The sequence below is a fragment of the Myotis daubentonii genome, chromosome 15, assembly GCF_963259705.1.
Source record: "Myotis daubentonii chromosome 15, mMyoDau2.1, whole genome shotgun sequence".
In the NCBI taxonomy this organism is placed as follows: domain Eukaryota; kingdom Metazoa; phylum Chordata; class Mammalia; order Chiroptera; family Vespertilionidae; genus Myotis; species Myotis daubentonii.
Window position 1 is genome coordinate 2,537,269 of NC_081854.1, and position 21,255 is coordinate 2,558,523.

Consider the following 21,255-nt stretch of genomic DNA (forward strand, 5'->3'; position numbering starts at 1 on the left):
GAGCTGCCGCCGGAGGGGCTCCGTGCCCGGGGCGGCCGGGCCGATGCGGGGAGGACGTGCCAGGCGCGGGGACCCGCACGGGCAGAGCCGCCTGGGGTGCCCGCCCCCCAAAATGCAGAGCCGCGGGGCAGCGGGAGCAGCGCCGGGACGGGAGGGGGCCCGGGAGCGCGCACCCCCCCCCCCGCGCGTCCCTCGGGGCAAAGGAGGGTCCAGAGGCCGCGACCCGGGCCGCGGGGCGGGGCGGGGCGGGCGGGGCGCTCCCCGAGCTCCCACTTCCTCCTCCGCCCTCCCGACCCGACCTGTGGCCCCGCGGCCCGGGCTGGGAAAGGGGAAATGCCTGCGTTTAAAGTCCTGCAGGTGGAAGGCCCCGCACTGGTCACCCGGGTCCCTCCGAGGCCGCAAGGATCCCGGCGGACATGACGGGGGCTGGAGGGGGCCTCGGGGCCTGGGGGCGCCTGGTGCTGCTGGTGAGTGGGGCCTCCGGGAGGGACCCGAGGGGGAACTGGAGGGGGGCGCCAGGGCGGGGTTTGGGGGAGGGGTGGGAACGAGGTCCCTGAACTCGTGTCCTGAGGAAAAGGGTGCAGGTTCCCCGGAGAAGAAAGCTGGCGTCCAGGTTCCGGGAGATGGTTGGGGAGTCTTACACCTGGGCTCTCAGGTGTGTCCTGTCCCGGGTGAGAGTAAATTCTGGGTGAGGAAGACCCAGGAGTCCAGGCCCCCAGCCCCTCCTCCCTCAGACCGGGGAGCCCAGGCCCCCAGCCCTCCTCCCTCAGACCCAGGAGCCCAGGCCCCGGCCCCTCCTCCCTCAGACCCAGGAGCCCAGGCCCCCAGCCTCCTCCCTCAGACCCAGGAGTCCAGGCCCCCAGCCCCTCCTCCCTCAGACCCAGGAGCCCAGGCCCCCAGCCCTCCTCCCTCAGACCCAGGAGCCCAGGCCCCCAGCCTCCTCCCTCAGACCCAGGAGTCCAGGCCCCCGGCCCCTCCTCCCTCAGACCCAGGAGTCCAGGCCCCCAGCCTCCTCCCTCAGACCCAGGAGTCCAGGCCCCCGGCCCCTCCTCCCTCAGACCCAGGAGTCCCGGCCCCCGGCCTCCTCCCTCAGACCCAGGAGTCCAGGCCCCCGGCCCCTCCTCCCTCAGACCCAGGAGTCCCGGCCCCCACCCCCTCCTCCCTCAGACCCAGGAGTCCAGGCCCCCAGCCCCTCCTCCCTCAGACCCAGGAGTCCAGGCCCCCGGCCTCCTCCCTCAGACCCAGGAGTCCAGGCCCCCGGCCCCTCCTCCCTCAGACCCAGGAGTCCCGGCCCCCACCCCCTCCTCCCTCAGACCCAGGAGTCCAGGCCCCCGGCCTCCTCCCTCAGACCCAGGAGTCCAGGCCCCCGGCCCCTCCTCCCTCAGACCCAGGAGTCCAGGCCCCCGGCCTCCTCCCTCAGACCCAGGAGTCCAGGCCCCCAGCCCCTCCTCCCTCAGACCCAGGAGTCCAGGCCCCCGGCCTCCTCCCTCAGACCCAGGAGTCCAGGCCCCCAGCCCCTCCTCCCTCAGACCCAGGAGTCCAGGCCCCCGGCCTCCTCCCTCAGACCCAGGAGTCCCGGCCCCCACCCCCTCCTCCCTCAGACCCAGGAGTCCAGGCCCCCAGCCCCTCCTCCCTCAGACCCAGGAGTCCAGGCCCCCGGCCTCCTCCCTCAGACCCAGGAGTCCAGGCCCCCAGCCCCTCCTCCCTCAGACCCAGGAGTCCAGGCCCCCGGCCTCCTCCCTCAGACCCAGGAGTCCCGGCCCCCACCCCCTCCTCCCTCAGACCCAGGAGTCCAGGCGCCCGGCCTCCTCCCTCAGACCCAGGAGTCCAGACCCCCAGCCCCTCCTCCCTCAGACCCAGGAGTCCAGACCCCAGCCCCTCCTCCCTCAGACCCAGGAGCCCAGCCCCCAGCCCCTCCTCCCTCAGACCCAGGAGTCCAGGCCCCCAGCCCCTCCTCCCTCAGACCCAGGAGTCCAGACCCCAGCCCCTCCTCCCTCAGACCCAGGAGCCCAGACCCCAGCCCCTCCTCCCTCAGACCCAGGAGTCCCGGCCCCCACCCCCTCCTCCCTCAGACCCAGGAGTCCAGGCCCCCACCCCCTCCTCCCTCAGACCCAGGAGTCCCGGCCCCCACCCCCTCCTCCCTCAGACCCAGGAGTCCCGGCCCCCACCCCCTCCTCCCTCAGACCCAGGAGTCCGGGCCCCCACCCCCTCCTCCCTCAGACCCAGGAGTCCAGGCCCCCACCCCCTCCTCCCTCAGACCCAGGAGGTCAGGCCCCCGGCCCCCTCCTCCCTCAGACCCAGGAGTCCAGGCCCCCAGTCCCTCCTCCCTCAGACCCAGGAGCCCAGGCCCCAGCCTCAGACACCATCAGACCGGGTGTCTGGCCTCTGGTTCCCAGCCTGTCTCTCTCCTGTTCCCAGTTTGTTGATGACTTTTCTTTTCCTGTTAATATTATTATTACTATTTATTTTTACCAGCAATACGTTGTTTACTTTTCTGCTCCTCGTCGTCCATACTTTTCGGGAAGTGAAACCATTCCCTTATCTCTGGGCCCTGCCTTATCCCGGCAGGTGGAGGCCGGGGCGGGTGTCCAGCCCAGCTCCTGGGTCCCTGGAGCCCCGCCTCTGCCCCTCCCCTCCCCACACACCCAGAAGAGGCAGGTGGCCCTGGGGTGACCTTTGTCACGGCTGAGCCTGGGGTAGGCGTCGCCCGCAGTGTCCCTCCCCCGGGCTGTGCCTCTGGGGGGGCTGAGGCTGGGAGGGTGCCGGCTGCCCCCCAGCCCCACAGTCTCCCCTGGGCCTGGAGGGGAGGCTGGGCTCTGACTCACCCCTGGGCTCCCCCCAGGGCCTGTGCGTCTGGACCGGAGCCGGTGAGGAATCCTTGCTGAGTCCACCACCCACCCAGAGAAGTAGCACCCCAAGTCTCGTGTGTGAGTTTTGGGGCTAAGGGGGATCTCCATGGAGGGCGCCAGGATCCCTGGCAGGCGCTGATGGGAGGGGTCTCTCTGGTCTCCTGAGGGGATTAGGGACCCAGTTTGCTTCCCTATTCGCAGCACCCAACACCACCGCCACCGTCAGGAACCTGACAGTGTGGCATCAAAACAGCAGCTCCATCACCCTGCGCTGGGAGCCCCCGGAAGACCCCACCCTGCAGAACTACACCTACACCTACTGGGTCAGGTGCAGCGGAGACGGTGGCAAAGATGAGACCCAAAGCACAACAGAACTCACTTACACGGCGACGGGACTCGAACCCGTGACCCGCTATGAGTTTTCCGTGTGGTGGGAGGGAGGTGGCGCCAACAGCTCTGAGGCGACCCTCAATGCCAGCACAGGTGAGAGCAGCCGCTGCTTAATCTGTTGTGGTTGGTTGTTTCTGTGTGTATGTGTGTGTGTGTGTGTGCGTTTTTAATAAAACTTTAAAAAAAATTATTTATACATTTTTTAAACCTCACCCGAGGATATTTTTCCAGGGATTTTTCTTTTTATTTATTTATTTTTTAAAAATATATTTCTTTATTGATTTCAGAGAGGACGGGAGAGGGAGAGAGGGATAGAAACATCAATGAGAGACAATCATGGATCAGTTGCCTCCTGCACGCCCCCTACTGAGGATGGAGCCCGAAACCCAGGCATGTGCCCTTGACTGGATTCGAATCCACGACCTTTCAGTCCGCAGGCCGATGGCCAATGCTGTATCCACTGGGGCTCATTTGTTTGTTTATCCTCACCTCAGGATATATTCATTTTTATTTTATTTTAAATATGTTTTTATTGATTTTATAGAGGAAGAGAAAGGGGGAGAGAGATAGAAGCGTCAATGATGAGAGAGAAGCATTCATTGGCTGCCTCCTGCCTGCCCCACACCTGGGATGGAGCCCGCAACCCTGGCATGTGCCGTGACTGGGAATTGTACCGGGACCTCCTGGTTCATAGGTGGACGCTCAACCACTGAGCCACGCCAGCCGGGCACGGCTGCCATTTGGACTTGAGGGTCTAGCCACTGCCCCAAGCTTCCTGGGCCCAGCGGGGAAGGAAGGCCTGGACATGTGGCCCAGAGTCCACAGCTGATTCCCTCTCCTGTCCCCTCCTCAGCCCCCAACCCCGTCAGGGACCTGACCGTGGAGAGTCAGACCACCAGCTCCATCAGCCTGCGCTGGACAGCTCCCCAGGGCCCCAACCGGAACTACACCTACTGGGTCGAGTGGACGGGTGGTGGTGGCGAAACTGGAACCCAGAGCACAACACACACCAGCGTCACAGTGGACGGACTGAAACCCGGGTCCGCCTACGCCCTCGCCGTGTGGGTGGAGAACAGAAACATCAGCAGCTCCCGGACCCCTCTCCGCGCGGCCACAGGTGACGGGGGAAAGGGGGAGGCATTTGCTTTGTCGTCATTATCCCGTGTATTATTATTATTATTATTATTATTATTATTATATTTTTATTGATTTCAGAGAGGAAGGGAGAGGGAGCAAGAGAGAAACACAATGATGAGAGAGAATCATGGATCAGCTGCCTCCTGCACACTCCCTACTGGGGATGTGCCCGCAACCAAGGTACATGCCCTTGACAGGAATCGAACCTGGGACCCTTCAGTCCGCAGGCCGACCCTCTATCCGCTGATCCAAACTGCTCAGGGCAAAAAAACCCACAATTTAAAAATATATATATTTTACTAGAGGCCCTGTGCACAAAATTCGTGCAAAGGGCTCAGCCCCTCGCAAAAATGGCTGCCTTGGGCCCTCAGCCCTGGCTTCATCCAGAAGGTCATCTGGACAGTTGTTCTGCTGTTCAGTCTAATTAGCATATTAGCTCTTTATTATCTAGGATTGATTTCAGAGATGAAGGGAGGGGGAGAGAGAGATAGATAGATCAATGATGAGAGAGAATCATCGATTGGCTGCCTCCTGCACGCCCCCCACTGGGGATTGAACCCGCAACCTGGGCATGTGCTCTTGACCGGAATCGAACCTGGGACCCTTCAGTCCGCAGGCTGACACTCTATCCACCGAGCCATACCCGGTAGGGCTTTGGTTGATTCTTGTATGTGCCCTAACTGGGGATCGGACTCCAATCTTGACATATTGGGACGACACTCTAACCCACTGAGCTACCCAGCCAGGCCAGGAAGTGTTTCCTAACAAGCTGGGCTGCAGAGGGAGCAGGAACATGACTGTGTCCGGACGAGGGGCGAGGAAGCCTGACCTTCTCTCTGTTCCTTCTGCCAGTCCCCAATGCAGTGACAAATCTCGGGGTCCAGGACCAGACCACCAGCTCCATCACCCTGAGCTGGACAGCTCCCCAGGGCCCGGATCACCCTCCCTACACCTACTGGGTCTCCTGGACCGTGAAGGGCGGGGTTGCCACGGGGACCCAGAACACCTCGGATACCAGGGTCACAGTGGACGAAATGGAAGCTGGGGCCCTGTACACGTTCACCGTGCGGGCGGAGAGGAACGGAGTCAACAGCAGCAACACGACCTGCACGGGGGCCACAGGTGAGACCCAGGCTGTCCGGGCCCAGCCTACTGGGCTGGGAGGAGAGTGATGGTGGCCTGGCGCAAGGTTTCTAGGAGACGAACTGTGCTCGGTGACCCCTCACCGGCCTCATCTGACCTTGAGCCTGTAGGTCCGCCTCCTAGGGCCCTGGTCAGCAAACTGCGGCTCGCGAGTCACATGCGGCCCTTTGGTCCCTTGAGTGTGGCTCTTCCTAAGCCTTAGGAGTAACCTAATTAAGTTAAGAACAATGTACCTACCTATATAGTTTAAGTTTAAAAAATTTGGCTCTCAGAAAAAATTTCAATCGTTGTACTGTTGATATTTGGCTCTGTTGACTAATTAGTTTGCCGACCACGGTCCTATGGGGTGTCTGTCCTCAGCGACCGGGTTTTCTGATTGGAGGGTCTGTCTTTGGGGACGAAGAGAGCCCCTGGCTGTCCAGGAATCTGTAGAGTCACCAGCTAGACCAGCGGTTCTCAACCTGTGGGTCGCGACCCCTTTGGTGGTCGAACAAAATTTTCACAGGGGTCGCCTAAGACCATGATGAGAGCGAATCATCGATTGGCTGCCTCCTACACACCCCACACCAGGGATCAAGCCTGGCACCTGGGCATGTGCCCTGACCGGGAATCAAACCGTGACCTCCTGTTTATATGTGGATGCTCAACCACTGAGCCATGCTGGCTGGGCACCGGGGGGAGGGGGCTTGGCAGTGAGAGAAAGAGACAGAAATACTGATTTGTTGTTCCCCTTGATGCATTCATTGGTTGATTCTTTTTTTTTTTTAATGTATTTTTATTGATTTCAGAGCGGAAGGAAGAGGGAGAGAGATCGAAACATCAATGATGAGAGAGAACCATTGATTGGCTGCCCCCTGCACGCCCCCCACTGGGGATTGAACCCGCAACCTGGGCATGTGCTCTTGACCGGAATCGAACCTGGGACCCTTCAGTCCGCAGGCTGACGCTCTATCCACCGAGCCATACCCGGTAGGGCTTTGGTTGATTCTTGTATGTGCCCTAACTGGGGATCGGACTCCAATCTTGACATATTGGGACGACACTCTGACCCACTGAGCTACCCAGCCAGGCCAGGAAGTGTTTCCTAACAAGCTGGGCTGCAGAGGGAGCAGGAACATGACTGTGTCCGGACAAGGGGCGAGGAAGCCTGACCTTCTCTCTGTTCCTTCTGCCAGTCCCCAATGCAGTGACAAATCTCGGGGTCCAGGACCAGACCACCAGCTCCATCACCCTGAGCTGGACAGCTCCCCAGGGCCCGGATCACCCTCCCTACACCTACTGGGTCTCCTGGACCGTGGAGGGCGGGGTTGCCACGGGGACCCAGAACACCTCGGATACCAGGGTCACAGTGGACGAAATGGAAGCTGGGGCCCTGTACACCTTCACCGTGCGGGCGGAGAGGAACGGAGTCAACAGCAGCAACACGACCTGCACAGGGGCCACAGGTGAGACCCAGGCTGTCCGGGCCCAGCCTACTGGGCTGGGAGGAGAGTGATGGTGGCCTGGCGCAAGGTTTCTAGGAGACGAACTGTGCTCGGTGACCCCTCACCGGCCTCATCTGACCTTGAGCCTGTAGGTCCGCCTCCTAGGGCCCTGGTCAGCAAACTGCGGCTCGCGAGTCACATGCGGCCCTTTGGTCCCTTGAGTGTGGCTCTTCCTAAGCCTTAGGAGCACCCTAATTAAGTTAAGAACAATGTACCTACCTATATAGTTTAAGTTTAAAAAATTTGGCTCTCAGAAAAAATTTCAATCGTTGTACTGTTGATATTTGGCTCTGTTGACTAATTAGTTTGCCGACCACGGTCCTATGGGGTGTCTGTCCTCAGCGACCGGGTTTTCTGATTGGAGGGTCTGTCTTTGGGGACAAAGAGAGCCCCTGGCTGTCCAGGAATCTGTAAAGTCACCAGCTAGACCAGCGGTTCTCAACCTGTGGGTCGCGACCCCTTTGGTGGTCGAACAAAATTTTCACAGGGGTCGCCTAAGACCATGATGAGAGCGAATCATCGATTGGCTGCCTCCTACACACCCCACACCAGGGATCAAGCCTGGCACCTGGGCATGTGCCCTGACCGGGAATCAAACCGGGACCTCCTGTTTATATGTGGATGCTCAACCACTGAGCCATGCTGGCTGGGCAGCGGGGGGAGGGGGGTCGGCAGTGAGATAAAGAGACAGAAATACTGATTTGTTGTTCCCCTTGATGCATTCATTGGTTGATTCTTGTATGTGCCCTGACGCGGGATCGGACTCCAATCTTGACATATTGGGACGACACTCTAACCCACTGAGCTACCCAGCCAGGCCAGGAAGTGTTTCCTCACAAGCTGGGCTGCGCAGGGAGCAGGAACATGACTGTGTCCGGACGAGGGGCGAGGAAGCCTGACCTTCTCTCTGTTCCTTCTGCCAGTCCCCAATGCAGTGACAAATCTCGGGGTCCAGGACCGGACCACCAGCTCCATCACCCTGAGCTGGACAGCTCCCCAGGGCCCGGATCACCCTCCCTACACCTACTGGGTCTCCTGGACCGTGGAGGGCGGGGTTGCCACGGGGACCCAGAACACCTCGGATACCAGGGTCACAGTGGACGAAATGGAAGCTGGGACCCTGTACACCTTCACCGTGCGGGCGGAGAGGAACGGAGTCAACAGCAGCAACACGACCTGCACGGGGGCCACAGGTGAGACCCAGGCTGTCCGGGCCCAGCATACTGGGCTGGGGGGTGAGTGATGGGGGCATGGCGCAGGTTCCTGGGAGATGAACTGTGCTCGGCGACCCCTCACCGGCCTCCTCAGACCTTGAGCTTGTATTTCTGCCTCCTAGGGCCGTGGTTGGCAAACTGCGGCTCGCGAGCCACATGTGGCTCTTTGGCCCCTTGAGTGTGGCTCTTCCTAGGCCTTAGGAGTACCCTAATTAAGTTAAGAACAATGTACCTACCTATATAGTTTAAATTTAAAAAATTTGGCTCTTGCCAAAACCGGTTTGGCTCAGCGGATAGAGTGTCGGCCTGCGGACTGAAAGGTCCCAGGTTCGATTCCGGTCAAGGGCATGTACCTGGGTTGCGGGCACATCCCCAGTGGGAGATGTGCAGGAGGCAGCTGATCGATATCGATGTTTCTCTCTCATCGATGTTTCTAATTCTCTCTCTCTCCCTTCCTCTCTGTGAAAAATCAATAAAATATATTAAAAAAAAATTTGTCTCTTAGAAGAAATTTCAATCATTGTACTGTTGATATTTGGCTCTGTTGACTAATGAGTTTGCCGACCACGGTCCTATGGGGTGTCTGTCCTCAGCGACCGGGTTTTCTGATTGGAGGGTCTGTCTTTGGGGACGAAGAGAGCCCCTGGCTGTCCAGGAATCTGTAGAGTCACCAGCTAGACCAGCGGTTCTCAACCTGTGGGTCATGATCCCTTTGGTGGTCGAATGACATTTTCACAGGGGTCTTCTAAGACCATGATGAGAGTGAATCATTGATTGGCTGCCTCCTACATACCCCACACCAGGGATCAAGCCTGGCACCTGGGCATGTGCCCTGACCGGGAATCGAACCGTGACCTCCTGGTTCATAGGTAGATGCTCAACCACTGAGCCGCACCAGCTGGGCCCGGCTGCCATTGTGGACTTGAGGGTCTAGCCACCGCCCCAGGCTTCCTGGGCCCAGCGGGGAAGGAAGGCCTGGACATGTGGGCCCAGAGTCCACAGCTGATTCCCTCTCCTGTCCCCTCCTCAGCCCCCAACCCCGTCAGGGACCTGACCGTGGAGAGTCAGACCAACATCTCCATCACCCTGCGCTGGGAGGCCCCAGACCCCCAAAGCTACACCTACTGGGTCCAGTACACGGGAGACGATGGCAAGAACAAGACAGAGAATACGACAGACGTCACGTACACGGTGCAGGGACTCACGCCGGCAACCTCCTACCTGTTCTCCGTGTGGGGGGAGAAGCATGGAGTCCCCAGTTCCGTGCAGACCCAGGAGGGCTCCACAGGTCAGCCTCACCCCGTCCGATGGCTGGGTTCCCCCTGGGGGTGGGAGGAGGCGGCTGGGACCCGGTGGGAGCAGGGCCAGCCCAGGGCAGCCGGCAGGTCATTGGGCCTCTGTGGGCCGGACCTGCAGCCGGGCCTCGGGAGAGCTGGTCACGGCCCAGGGTTGTCCCTGGGTCCTCCTGCCTCTGAGTTAGGGCGGGGAGCTTTCTAGACCACCGTGCTAGTGGGGGGATGGGGGTGTCTCTGCTTAGCACCCAGGGTGGGGGCGGGGGCGGGGGCCGCACTGGGAACTGGGAGGGTCAGCGATGAGGCTCCCCTGGGGACATTGAGCCTTCCTCCTGCCGCCTCAGCCCCCAACCCCGTCAGGGACCTGACCATGGAGAGTCAGACCCCCAGCTCCATCAGCCTGCGCTGGACAGCTCCCCAGGGCCCCGACCGGAACTACACCTCCTGGGTCTCCTGGACCATGGAGGGCGGGGTTGCCACGGGGACCCAGAACACCTCGGATACCAGGGTCACAGTGAACACAATGCAAGCTGGGGCCCTGTACACCTTCTCCGTGTGGGCGGAGAGGAACGGACTCAGCAGCAGCGGCAATGCGACCTGCACAGCATACTGGGCTGCGGGGAGAGTGATGGGGGCCTGGCGCAAGGTTCCTGGGAGACGAACTGTGCTGGGCGACCCCTCACCGGCCTCATCAGACCTTGAGCCTGTAGGTCTGCCTCCCAGGGGGTGTCTGTCCTGAGCGACCGGGTTTTCTGATTGGAGGGTCTGTCTTTGGGGACGAAGAGAGCCCCTGGCTGTCCAGGAATCAGTATAGTCACCAGCTAGACCAGCGGTTCTCAACCCTCTGGCCCTTTAAATACAGTTCCTCATGTTGTGACCCAGCCATACAATTATTTTCGTTGCTACTTCATCACTGTCATGTTGCTACTGTGATGAATCGTCATGTAAATTTCTGATATGCAGGATGGTCTTAGGCGACCCCTGTGAAAGGGCCGTTCGACCGCCAAAGGGGTCGTGACCCACAGGTTGAGAACCGCTGAGCTAGATGGTCGCCCACAGCTTGTCCTGGTGAACTGCTGGGTCCAACGGGGCCCCGCCTCCCAGCCGGCAGGTGTGGGTCCCAAGAGTGAGAGGCAACAGAATGACCCCAGGGACTAGGTGCCCTGCTGATGCAAGGACCCGGAACTCTTCAGTCTTTGGCCATTTGGGCTGAGAAGACTGAAGTCAACAGAAACGTCTAGGAACTGGTTGTGTGTGGAAGGGTGGTGAGTGGGACCCAGGTATGTGGACTTAGGACAGAGAGGACCCAGCGACCGTGGTCCCCACCTCTTGGGAAGTATGCGATCCGATGGCTGGGGCACCTGCAGGGAAGGGGAGGTGAGCAGACTCAGTGTGAGGGGCCTTGGGGATCCGCCCCTTGAGTTGTCTGTCTCAATTCTCAGCTCCCAACGAGGTCACAGCTCTGCGGAAGGACACTCAGACCAACAACTCAATCGCCCTGCAGTGGAAGGCCCCGGCATGCCCCCCCTCTCAGCTCTACATGTACTGTGTCCAGTGGGCCAGTGGGGGACCTCCCCAGGGGGAAGGAGACCCCCAAGGACACCAGGTCGACCAGATAGCCAGGACCAAAGAGACTTGGTATGTGGTGAGGGGCCTGGAACCCGGGACTCCATACAACTTCAGCGTGTGGGCGGAGAGGAGCAACGTAGCCGGTTCCACACAGAGCCTCCGGGCATCCACATGTGAGATGAGCCCCCTTTTACCTGTTTTTTGGGGGTGGGGGAGGAGTTTGTGGGTGATGAGAAGTGAGTGGACTACAAATCCCATCAGGCCATGGGGCCCTGACTGTATAAGCTGCAGTGATCCAGAGCGTCAGAGCGCTCATGGGAGTTGTAGTTTGTGGGGACCTGTTGGGAGTCCGTTTGGGAATTTAGAGAGTGGGGGATGAAGAAGTATTTGGGTTTGGGGAAGGGAAGGTTGGACTCCTTGTCGCGGTCACAGAATTGGCATCCCTGGCGCTGAAGCGGGGGAGGGAGGGAATACCACCTTGGCTGGCACCTACCGAGTCCTTTTGTCTCCACCTCCCAGCCCCGGACCCCGTCACCATCATCTCCTGCACCAGCATCTCTGGTGGCTATGGGGTCTCCCTGAACTGGACCTGCCCCCTGGGCGGCTATGAGGCCTTTGAGCTGCAGGTGGGCGGGCAGCTGGTCTCCCTGGACAACGCCTCCTGCGGGAGGGACGTGTTCGTGTCCCACCTCCAGCCGGCTCAGTCCTACCCAGCCACGGTCAGGACCATCTGGGACGGACTGAGGGCCCCAGCTGCCTCCGTGACCTGCCACACGGAGACTGCAGGTGAGCACAGCCCCAGGGGCACACAGTGTCTCCAGGCCCCTCAGGCCCTGCGCGGAGGGAGTCTGACCTACCCAGGCGGTCCTTCCTGTTTGCTCTTTGTGTTTTGTTTTCTGCTGTCTTTAACACAGTCTTACTGAGATGTAAGTCACAGAACATAGAACTCACCCGTTTACTTAATTATTTAGAATACATGGTTATTGATTTCAGAGAGGAAGGGAGAAGGAGGGAGAGAAACATCAATGCTGAGAGAGAAGTGTCGATCGGCCGCCTCCCTCACACACCCCAACTGGGGACTGAGATCACATCCCAGGAATGTGCCCTCGACCGGAATCGAACCTTGGACCCTTCAGTCCACAGGCCAACACTTTATCCACTGAGCCAAACTGGCTAGTGCACGACTCACACATTTAAAGTGTAGTGTGAGCCCTGGCTGGTTTGGCTGAATGGATAGAGTGTCGGCCTGCAGACTAAAGGGTCCCAGGTTCGATTCCAGCCAAGGGCACATGCCTGGGTTGTGGGCTCGATCCCCAGTAGCGGGTGTGCAGGAGGCAGCCGATCCATGATTCTCTCTCATCATTGATGTTTCTATCTATCCTTCTCCCTTCCTCTCTGAAATCAATAAAAGCATATCTACACTAATAAAAGACAAAGATGCTAATTGACCATACCTTCACTATGCCCTAAGCCATGCCCACCAGCCAATCAGAGTGGCTATCTGCAAATTAACCCAACCAAGATGGCGGCTGGCAGCCACAGAGCTGGAGCAAGCAGGAGGCTTGGTTGCCCGGGTGATGGAGGAAGCCAAGTTTCTCGCCTGCTGTGAGCTGGCTGTGGCCTCCGCTCATGGCAACAAAGTTTTAATTATAGAAGACAAATAAATCCCAGATACTTGCTTCCAGCCAGCCTCCACTGAGAATTTGGGTGACTGGGGGTTGTGGCCAGCCTTCAAACAGCCATCATCCCCTCACTCAGACTGGCCAGGTACCCCAGGGGGGACCCCCACCCTGAAGGGCTGTGACCAGCCTGCAAACAGCCATCAGCCACTCACCCAGGCTGGCCAAGCACCCCAGTGGGGATCCCCACCCTGCAGGGGGTGTGGCCAGCCTGAAAACGGCCCTCAGCCCCTCACCCAGGCTGGCCAGGCACCCCAGTGGGGACCTCCACACCAAAGGATCTGTGGCCAGCCTGCAAACAGCCATCAGCCCCTCACCCTGGCTGGCCAGGCACTCCTAAAAAATAAAAGGGTAATATGCAAATTGACCCTAACAGCAGAACCACTGGGAATGACTGGTCACTATGACACACACTGACCACCAGCGGGCAGACGCTCAGTGCAGGAGCTGACCCCTGGCGGTCAGTGTGCTCCCGCAGGGGGAGCTCTGCTCAGCCACAAGCCAGGCTGACGGCTGCCAGTACAGCAGTGGTGCTGGGAGCCTCTCCCACCTCCTCAGCAGCACTAAGGATGTCTGACTGAAGCTTAGGCTTGCTCCCTGCTGGCTAGTGGACATCCCCCAAGGGCTCCCGGGCTGCCAGAGGGATGTCTGACTGCCAGCTTAGGCCCAATCCCCCAGGGAGCAGGCCTAAGCCAGCAGGTGGTCATCCCCCGAGGGGTCTCAGACTGCGAGAGGGCATAGGCTGGGCTGAGGGACCCCCTGAGTGCACAAATTTTTGTGCACCGGGCCTCTAGTTTAAAAATAAAAAAGGTGGAGGCTGGAGAGATGGGGTGTCAGGAGCTAGGACCTGGGCCCTAATGGCTCCCCATGCCTCCTCCCCCAGGGGTCATCGCCGGGGCCATCGTCGGGGCCCTGCTGTTCCTCACCCTGGTGGGCCTGCTGATCTTCTTCCTGAGGAGGTGAGACTCTGTGCAGGGCTGGGCCGACCGAGCGCCCAGAGGTGGGGGCCGGGGCGGGATGAGGACCTATGGTCCCAACCTCACTTCCTGAGCCTCTCCTCCCAACATCCTTTCCCCCAGGTATAAAAAGAGCCTGAAGGAGCCAGCACTCAGGTGAGCCGGCGGTTGGGGGAGCATCCAGAAGGATCTCTGAAAGGTCACATTGGGGGGGTGTTCGCTGGGCACTGGGTGGGTCAGAGGGCAGGATCGGAGACCCCTCCCCCCACACTAGTCTCAGATGGGCCTGATGCCTTCTGTGCCTGTACAGGGTCACAGCCCTTTCTTAAAAAATATTTCTTATTTTTTTTTATATTTTTATTTATTTTTATATATTTTTATTGATTTCAGAGAGGAAGGGAGAGGGAGAGAGAGAGAAACATCAATGATGAGAGAGAATCATAGATCGGCTGCCTCTTGCACGTCCCCAAATGTGGATCGAGCCCGCAACCCGGGCACGTGCCCTTGACTGGAGTTGAACCCAGGACCCTTCAGTCCCCAGGCCGATGCTCTATCCACTGAGCCAAACCAGCCAGGGCATAAAAATATATATAAAAAAAGAAAAAGCGTTTATAAGACTATCTTACAAGGAATGGAGTGAGAAAGAGCTGCAGTTGCAGTGACACAGGGTCAGATGATTTTCATGAGAGAGATTAGCATGGTTACAAGCTCAAGGGAAAGAGGAGAGGGTCCCAGAAAGGAAGGCAAGGAGGGGGTTGGAGCCCAGGGGGAAGGGAGTGGCTTGAAATGGAGAAGATACACCTTTTCCTTTTTTTCAGTGAATTTAAACAAAAAAATGAGCCATGGCTGGTGTGGCTCTGCCGTTTGGCTGCAGTTCCTGGTCAGGATCCCTGGAAGGGGTGGCGAGCAGGAGGCAGCCTGTTGCTATGATGCTTCTCTCTCTCTCCCTCTCACTTCCTCTCTAAGCATCAAGTTTAAAATCTTTTAAATTAATTGCGGCCCTGGCCAGTTTGGCTCAGTGGATAGAGCATCGCCCTGCGGACTGAAGGGTCTCAGGTTCAATCAATTCCAGTCGAGGGCACGTACCTCGCCAGCCAATCCATGTGTCTCTCTCAGGTCGATGTGTTTCTCTCTTTCTCCCCTCTTTTCCAGTCGCTGGAAAAAAAAATAATTAATTAATTTCGGTAAAACCATAGAGGTTGGTCCTTTTGTGAGTGGCTTAACTCAGCAGTGTCCCCGGGTCCATCGGCTCCGTGGGGGTGTGGGAATCCCCCCCCCCCTGAAGGCGGGATTGTTCCCCACTGTGTGGGGGGGACACACGGCTTACTCGCTCACCCACCGATGGACACGTGGCTGCTTCCAGCTTCCGCCCTGTGAGGGATGCTGCTCCGAATGGGAGTGCGCACTCACCTTTTCCAGACACTGCTTTCCGTTCTCTTCCCTATACGTCCAGGAGTGGAATTGATGAATGAAAATCACCTTATTATTTATTACGAGAGGCCCAGTGCACGGAATTCGTGCACGGGAGGGGGGGTGCCCCTCGGCCTGGCCTGCACCCTCTCCAATCAGGGACCCCTCAGAGGATGTCTGACTGCCGGTTTAGTCCTGAGCCCACAGGGATCGTGGGACTAAACCGGCAGTCAGACATCCCTCTCGCAATCCAGGACCACTGGCTCCTAACCACTCACCTGCCTGCCTGCCTAATGCACCCAGCGGCCCTCCCCTGCTGGCCTGGTTGCCCCCCGACAGGGAAGGGCAGTTGTGGGCAATCAGGTGGGGCCAAGTCGGGGGAGGCGTCAAGGGCTCCAGGCTTCCGGTTATGAGATACATACGTCCTGGTGACGTGAACAACAATAAAAGCACCTTTTCTCCATCCCAGCAGCACGGGGTTAAAGGCGGCTAAAATCTCTGTGTGTCTCCCCTTCCCCCTCCCCCCTCCCCAGCTTCCCAAAGGATATCCCTGCGGCTGACTTTGCTGACCACGTCCGCAAAAATGAGAAGGACAGCAACTGCGGCTTTGCTGAGGAGTACCAGGTGGGTGGGGCTGGGGGGGCAGGGGAGCACCAGGTGGGTGGGGCTGGGGGGGGCTGGGGAGCACCAGGTGTGGGGGGGTGGGGGTCTGGCAGAGGAACAGCAGGGGTGGGGGTGGGGGTGGGGCAGAGGAGCACCAGGGGGTGGGGGTGGGGCAGGGGAGCACCAAGTGGGGGGGTGGGGGTGGGGCAGAGGAGCACCAGGTGGGTGGGGGTGGGGGCGCAGAGGAACAGCAGGGGTGGGGGTGGGGGTGGGGCAGGGGAGCAGCAGGTGGGTGAGGGTGGGGGTGGGGCAGAGGAGCACCAGGGGGGTGAGGCTCAGCTGAGCCCCACATGCCCATCCAGACCTCCCCACTCTTGTTATTAAACAAAATCAGCGCCCAGTGTCTGTCTGTGTCTCAGGCTGACTGTGTCTGTGCGGTGGGATCTGTGGCAGGGCCCGTGTCAGCCCTAGAGACACACGTCGGTTTTCCCCTGACACCCCCTCTCTAGGCGGCCCCCCTCTTGTCCCCACAGTCTCCTCAATCATCCCCAATGCGCACACGTTCCATTCCTGGGGGCCCACAGACCTCCAGGACACAAGGAGTAAATGGGGGGGGTGGCCAAGGGAGCCCTTGGGGGAAGCTGGAGGGACCCTTACACCGTGCACCCCTCCTCCTCTGCCTGCGCCCCAGCACCTGGCCATGGAGGGCCACGGCCAGTCTCAGACGGTGGCCTCGGCTCCAGAAAACAGCGCCAAGAACCGCTACCGGAACGTGCTGCCCTGTGAGTCTTGTCTTTTAATACGTTTTTATTGATGTCAGAGAGGGAGGGAGAGGGAAACATCAATGATGAGAGAGTCATGGCTCGGCTGCCTCCTGCACGCCCCCCACTGGGGATCGAGCCCGCGACATGGGCCGTGTCCCGACCGGGAATCGAACCGTGACCTCCAGGTTCCTAGGTCGACGCTCAACCCTGAGCCACCCTGTGAGTCTTGAGCTGCTGCTGGCTTTGTCCCCAGGCATGACTTTGCCAGCTCCCTGTCCCTCTGGCCCGGCCCTGACCCCCTGGGACATGCGGGCTCCGCCCCCTGCGAGCTCCGGGTGTCAGTCCGCCCCTCAGCCTGACTCCTGTCTCCCTCTCTGCCCGCCTCGCTCCTCCTCCCCAGACGACTGGTCCCGCGTAACCCTGCGGTCCCTCGGAGGGGCCCCGGGCTCCGACTACATCAACGCCAGCTTCATGCCCGTAGGTCCCCCCGGAGCAGGAATGGGGGGAGGGGGCCCGAGAAGCTCAGGGCCCCAGGGGTCACCACTGCCCGTCTCCCCCCCCCAGGGTCTCTGGAGCCCCCGGGAGTTCATTGCGACCCAGGGCCCCCTGCCCCAGACGGTGGGTGACTTCTGGCGCCTGGTGTGGGAGCAGCAAAGCCACACCCTCGTCATGCTGACCAACTGCGTGGAGTTGGGCCGGGTGAGCAGACTGACCCCCGAGCTCCATCCATGACCCCACCACCACCGCCCCCCGACACTGATCCCAGTGTGGACCCTGCCTCACACCCCAGGATCCCCTCCCGTGGGACCCCAACCTCCCCCATCGCCCCCAGCCCATCCCGTGCCCACCTGTGGGGTGAGGCCGATCCCAATGACCTTGGGACCGAGGTTCCTCCTGGCCAGGGTGGACCTGCACACCCAGCCGCCATGGGGGGGGGGCCGGCCTGGGCAGGTTCCCTGGACACCCCCCACCCCGTGCCCTGACCCTGTGGTCCTCCCCCAGGTGAAGTGTGAGCATTACTGGCCTCTGGACGCCCAGCCCTGCACCCACGGGCACCTGCAGGTGACCCTGGAGGGGGAGAAGGTGATGGAGAACTGGACAGTCCGAGACCTGAAGCTGCGACATGTGAGTCCCCCCACACACACACCTGGCACCTCAATTCCTCCCCTAGGACATTCCGGGAAGTCCCTCCCCACAGCTCGCCGGGACCACGGGGTGCCCCCGGGATGCCCCTCAACACCACCACAGTCCGCAGCCAGGCCCCTCTCCCCCGTTCTGAGCTCTCCCCCGCACCCCCCACCCCCGGTCTAGACGCAGGAGCAGAAGACTCTGTCGGTGCGACAGTTCCACTACGTGGCCTGGCCGGACCACGGCGTCCCCCACTCCCCGGACCCCTTGCTGGCCTTCTGGAAGGTGCTCAGGCAGTGGCTGGACAAGACCCCGGAGGGAGGCCCCCCCATCGTGCACTGCAGGTGAGGACCACCCCGACCCTGTCCTCGGGCCTCGCGTGCCCTGACCCAGAAGTCCTCTCCCCTGTGAAGGTCACGGGTTCGATTCCCGGTCAGGGCACATGCCTGAGTTTACTTGCGAGAGATGGCCCCTGGGGACTCCAAAAACGGGTTATTTGGGTGCAAGGGAACTTGTAGAGGAGGGAGAAGGCGGTGGAGACAGGGGTAAGGGAGGCAGTGTGGAAAGGAGGGTCCCGATGAGAAGACGGGAAAGAAAAGGAGGAGGTAATGGAGGAGAAGGCCTGCCTGAGGAGGAGGGGCAGGGAGGACGGGGTGGAGAAGGGGAGGGAGAAGCACCGGAAACTCCTCCCTGGGCTCCTGTGCCGGCCTCAGCCCTCCCTCCAGGTCCTGTTTATGCTGGAGCCTCTCAGATAACATTTCACGGGATGTAAGTCAGAGGAGGACGAGGAAGGGGTGCTTCTGAGTGACAGGGAGGGAGGGAGAGAGAGAGAAACGTTTCTTGCTTCCTGCACACCCCCCACTGGGGATTGAGCCCGAAACTCAGGCATGTGCCCTGCCCAGAACTGAACCGGTGGCCTTTTGGTGCACAGGATGGTACCCAACCAACTCCAACGGAGCCGCACCGGCCAGGGTTCTTTGATCTCAGAGAGGAAGGGAGAGATAGACACATCCATGATGAGAGACAATCATGGATCGGCTGCCTCCTGCACGCACTCCCCCTACTGAGGACCGAGCCCGCAACCCGGGCCTGTGCCCTTGACCGGAACCGAACCCGGGACCCTTCAGTCCGCAGGCCGTGCTCCACCCACTGAGCTACACCGGCCAGGGCCTGCGTGGGGCTCCTAACCCGTCTGCCCGATGGTGCGCTAACACCTGCCTGGCCCCGGCAGAGCGCCCTCTGGAGGCGCCTCCGCAGACTGCCGTCCCTTCCCCCCAGTGCAGAGGGGTTGAGCCTCGCTGGGCAGAGCGTGAGCTGCAGAGCCTTAGCTGGAGCCATAAAAAGGCATGAAGCTCAGGTTCAGGAGATGGGGGGGCGGGGGCGGGGCGGGGGGGACCTTGGGAGCGCAGGCCGAGTGAGAGAAGCCAGACGCCGCAGGTCACCGTGGGCGACCCCGTTTACACGCAATGCTCGCAATGCTCGGAGCAGGCCAGCGCGCCAGGGAACACAGAGGCGGTTGCCAGGGGCGGGAGGCAGAGGAGGGTGGGCAGTGAGCGCCCGATGGGCGTGGCGCCTCCTTCAGGCGAGAGGAGTGTTTGGGAAAATGGTCAGAGGTCATGCTGGCCCAGCATTGCCAACGCCGCCAGTTGCATTGTTTAAAGTGGTGAGTTTTATGTGTAAATTTTTAAAAAATATGTTCGTATTGATTTTAGAGACAGAGGAAGGGAGAGGGAGAGAAAGAGCAAGATCCGTGAGAGAGAGAAACACCGTCCCCATCGATCGGATGCCTCCTGCACGCCCCTTCCTGGGGATCAGGCCCACAACCCCGGGCTCGTGTCCTGACCGGGAATCGAACCAGCGACCTTTGGTGAACGGGATGATGCTCAACCACTGAGCAGCATGGCCAGGGGTTAAAATTTTTTTTATTTGTCCTGGATGGTTTGGCTCTGGATAGAGCGTCGACCTGTGGACTGAAGGGTCGTGGGTTCAATTCTGATCAAGGGCACAGGCCCGGGTTGTGGGCTCGATTCCCAGTAGGGGGCGTGCAGGAGACAGCTGGTCAATGATTCTCATCTTGATGTTTCTTTTTTAAAAATATATATTTTATTGATTTTTTACAGAGAGGAAGGGAGAGGAATAGAGTTAGAAACATCAATGAGAGAGAAACATCGATTCAGCTGCCTCTTGCACTCCCCCTACTGGGGATGTGCCCACAACCAAGGTACATGCCCTTGACCGGAATCGAACCTGGGACCCTTCAGTCCGCAGGCCGACGCTCTATCCACTGAGCTAAACCGGTTAGGGCGCATCAATGATGTTTCTGTCTCTCCCTCTCCCTTCCTCTCTGAAATCAATAACAAATATATTAAACAAAAAAACAAAATTCAGACCCCGCCCTCTGCCTCAAAAATCCCTCCCGTGACCTGACCCTCCCTCTCCCCGCCCAGCGCCGGTGTGGGCCGCACCGGCACCCTCATCGCCCTGGACGTCCTGCTGCGCCAGCTGGAGTGCGAGGGGGTGGTGGGGCCCTTCAGCTTCGTGAAGAAGATGCGGGAGAGTCGGCCCCTGATGGTGCAGACCGAGGTGACTGGGGTCTTTGGGGGATGGGGCGGCGGGTGGAGGTGGAATCCGGGGTCAAGCAGGCCACCGCTCAGGAGGACACCCCTCACCGCCCCCTCTGCCCCTCCCCAGGCCCAGTACGTCTTCCTGCACCAGTGCCTCCTCCGGTTTCTGCAGCAGTCGGCCCCGCCGCCCGCCCAGAAGAACGAGGCCGTATACGAGAACCTGGTCTTCGAGAACGATGCTTAGGGGAAGCTGAGCTTCGGGGCCCGGAGACCCTCGCCCAGCCAGGCTCACACTCAGGATCCAGGCTTCCGCCCCGATTCCTGGACCCCTGGGACAGCAAGGGGCTGGGGTCCCAGACTCCTGGGCCCTGGAGGAGGGGGGCTGGCAGCCCTGGGGGAGAGAGGTCGGGTGGGAGCCAGGATCCTGGTTCCGTGAAGGAGGAGAGGGCAGGGGGCTAGGATGTCCTAGTTCTCGGTGGGAGGAGGAGACCAGGGCCCCTTGGGCTGCAGGGTCTCCCAGAAACAAGCTGGATTCTGAGGAAGGAAGGAAGGGATGAGGGTCCCGGGTTCAGGTTCTGGCCACCTAAGGAGTAAGGTAGGCAGGGTCCCACTTTTCACTCCAGAAACCAAATCTCCTAAGACCTCAGGTTCCCAGCACCCACTCCCTGTACATATTTTCTGCCTCCATCCCATAACTTATTAAATCACTATTCTCTGCAGAAATACTTGCCCCAGTGGGTTTCTGGGTCTGGGAATAATCTGGGGGTGGGGTCCCAGGGATGGGGTTCTCAGGCACTGAGGCGTGAGTCCTAGGGAGGTAGTTAGGGCGACCCACAGGTTTGCACCCGAAAAAGAGCAGGTGCGGATGGCGTAGAAGGCTGCCCGCCCAGAGTCCCGCATCCACGGCCATGTGCACGGGTTCCCTGGGGCTGGTGTCCTGGGCCTGGAGACAGGGGGACCTCGAAGGGGGAGGAGGGATTTGCCTGGGAGACACTTTCACAATGAGTCTGGCATCTGGATATCTGAATACAGTGGGGCCTTGACTTAGGAGTACTCCTTCCCCAGACCAAGCT

At 60.0% G+C, this 21,255-nt stretch overlaps 1 protein-coding gene across 1 annotated transcript; it reads left to right on the plus strand.

Annotated features, from left to right (window-relative positions):
- The first annotated feature begins 288 nt into the window (after nt 1–288).
- On the plus strand, nt 289–20,905 carry PTPRH (protein tyrosine phosphatase receptor type H). The gene is made up of 18 exons (XM_059665714.1): nt 289–467; nt 2,843–2,867; nt 4,093–4,356; nt 5,229–5,498; nt 6,695–6,964; nt 7,927–8,196; nt 10,952–11,251; nt 11,598–11,864; nt 13,641–13,716; nt 13,837–13,869; nt 15,657–15,747; nt 16,418–16,508; nt 16,891–16,967; nt 17,055–17,189; nt 17,493–17,615; nt 17,802–17,962; nt 20,066–20,201; nt 20,310–20,905. Exons 1-18 carry the CDS (start codon nt 417–419, stop codon nt 20,424–20,426), a joined length of 2,757 nt encoding a protein of 918 aa, XP_059521697.1. The 5' UTR covers nt 289–416; the 3' UTR covers nt 20,427–20,905.
- Nucleotides 20,906–21,255: the final 350 nt, after the last annotated feature.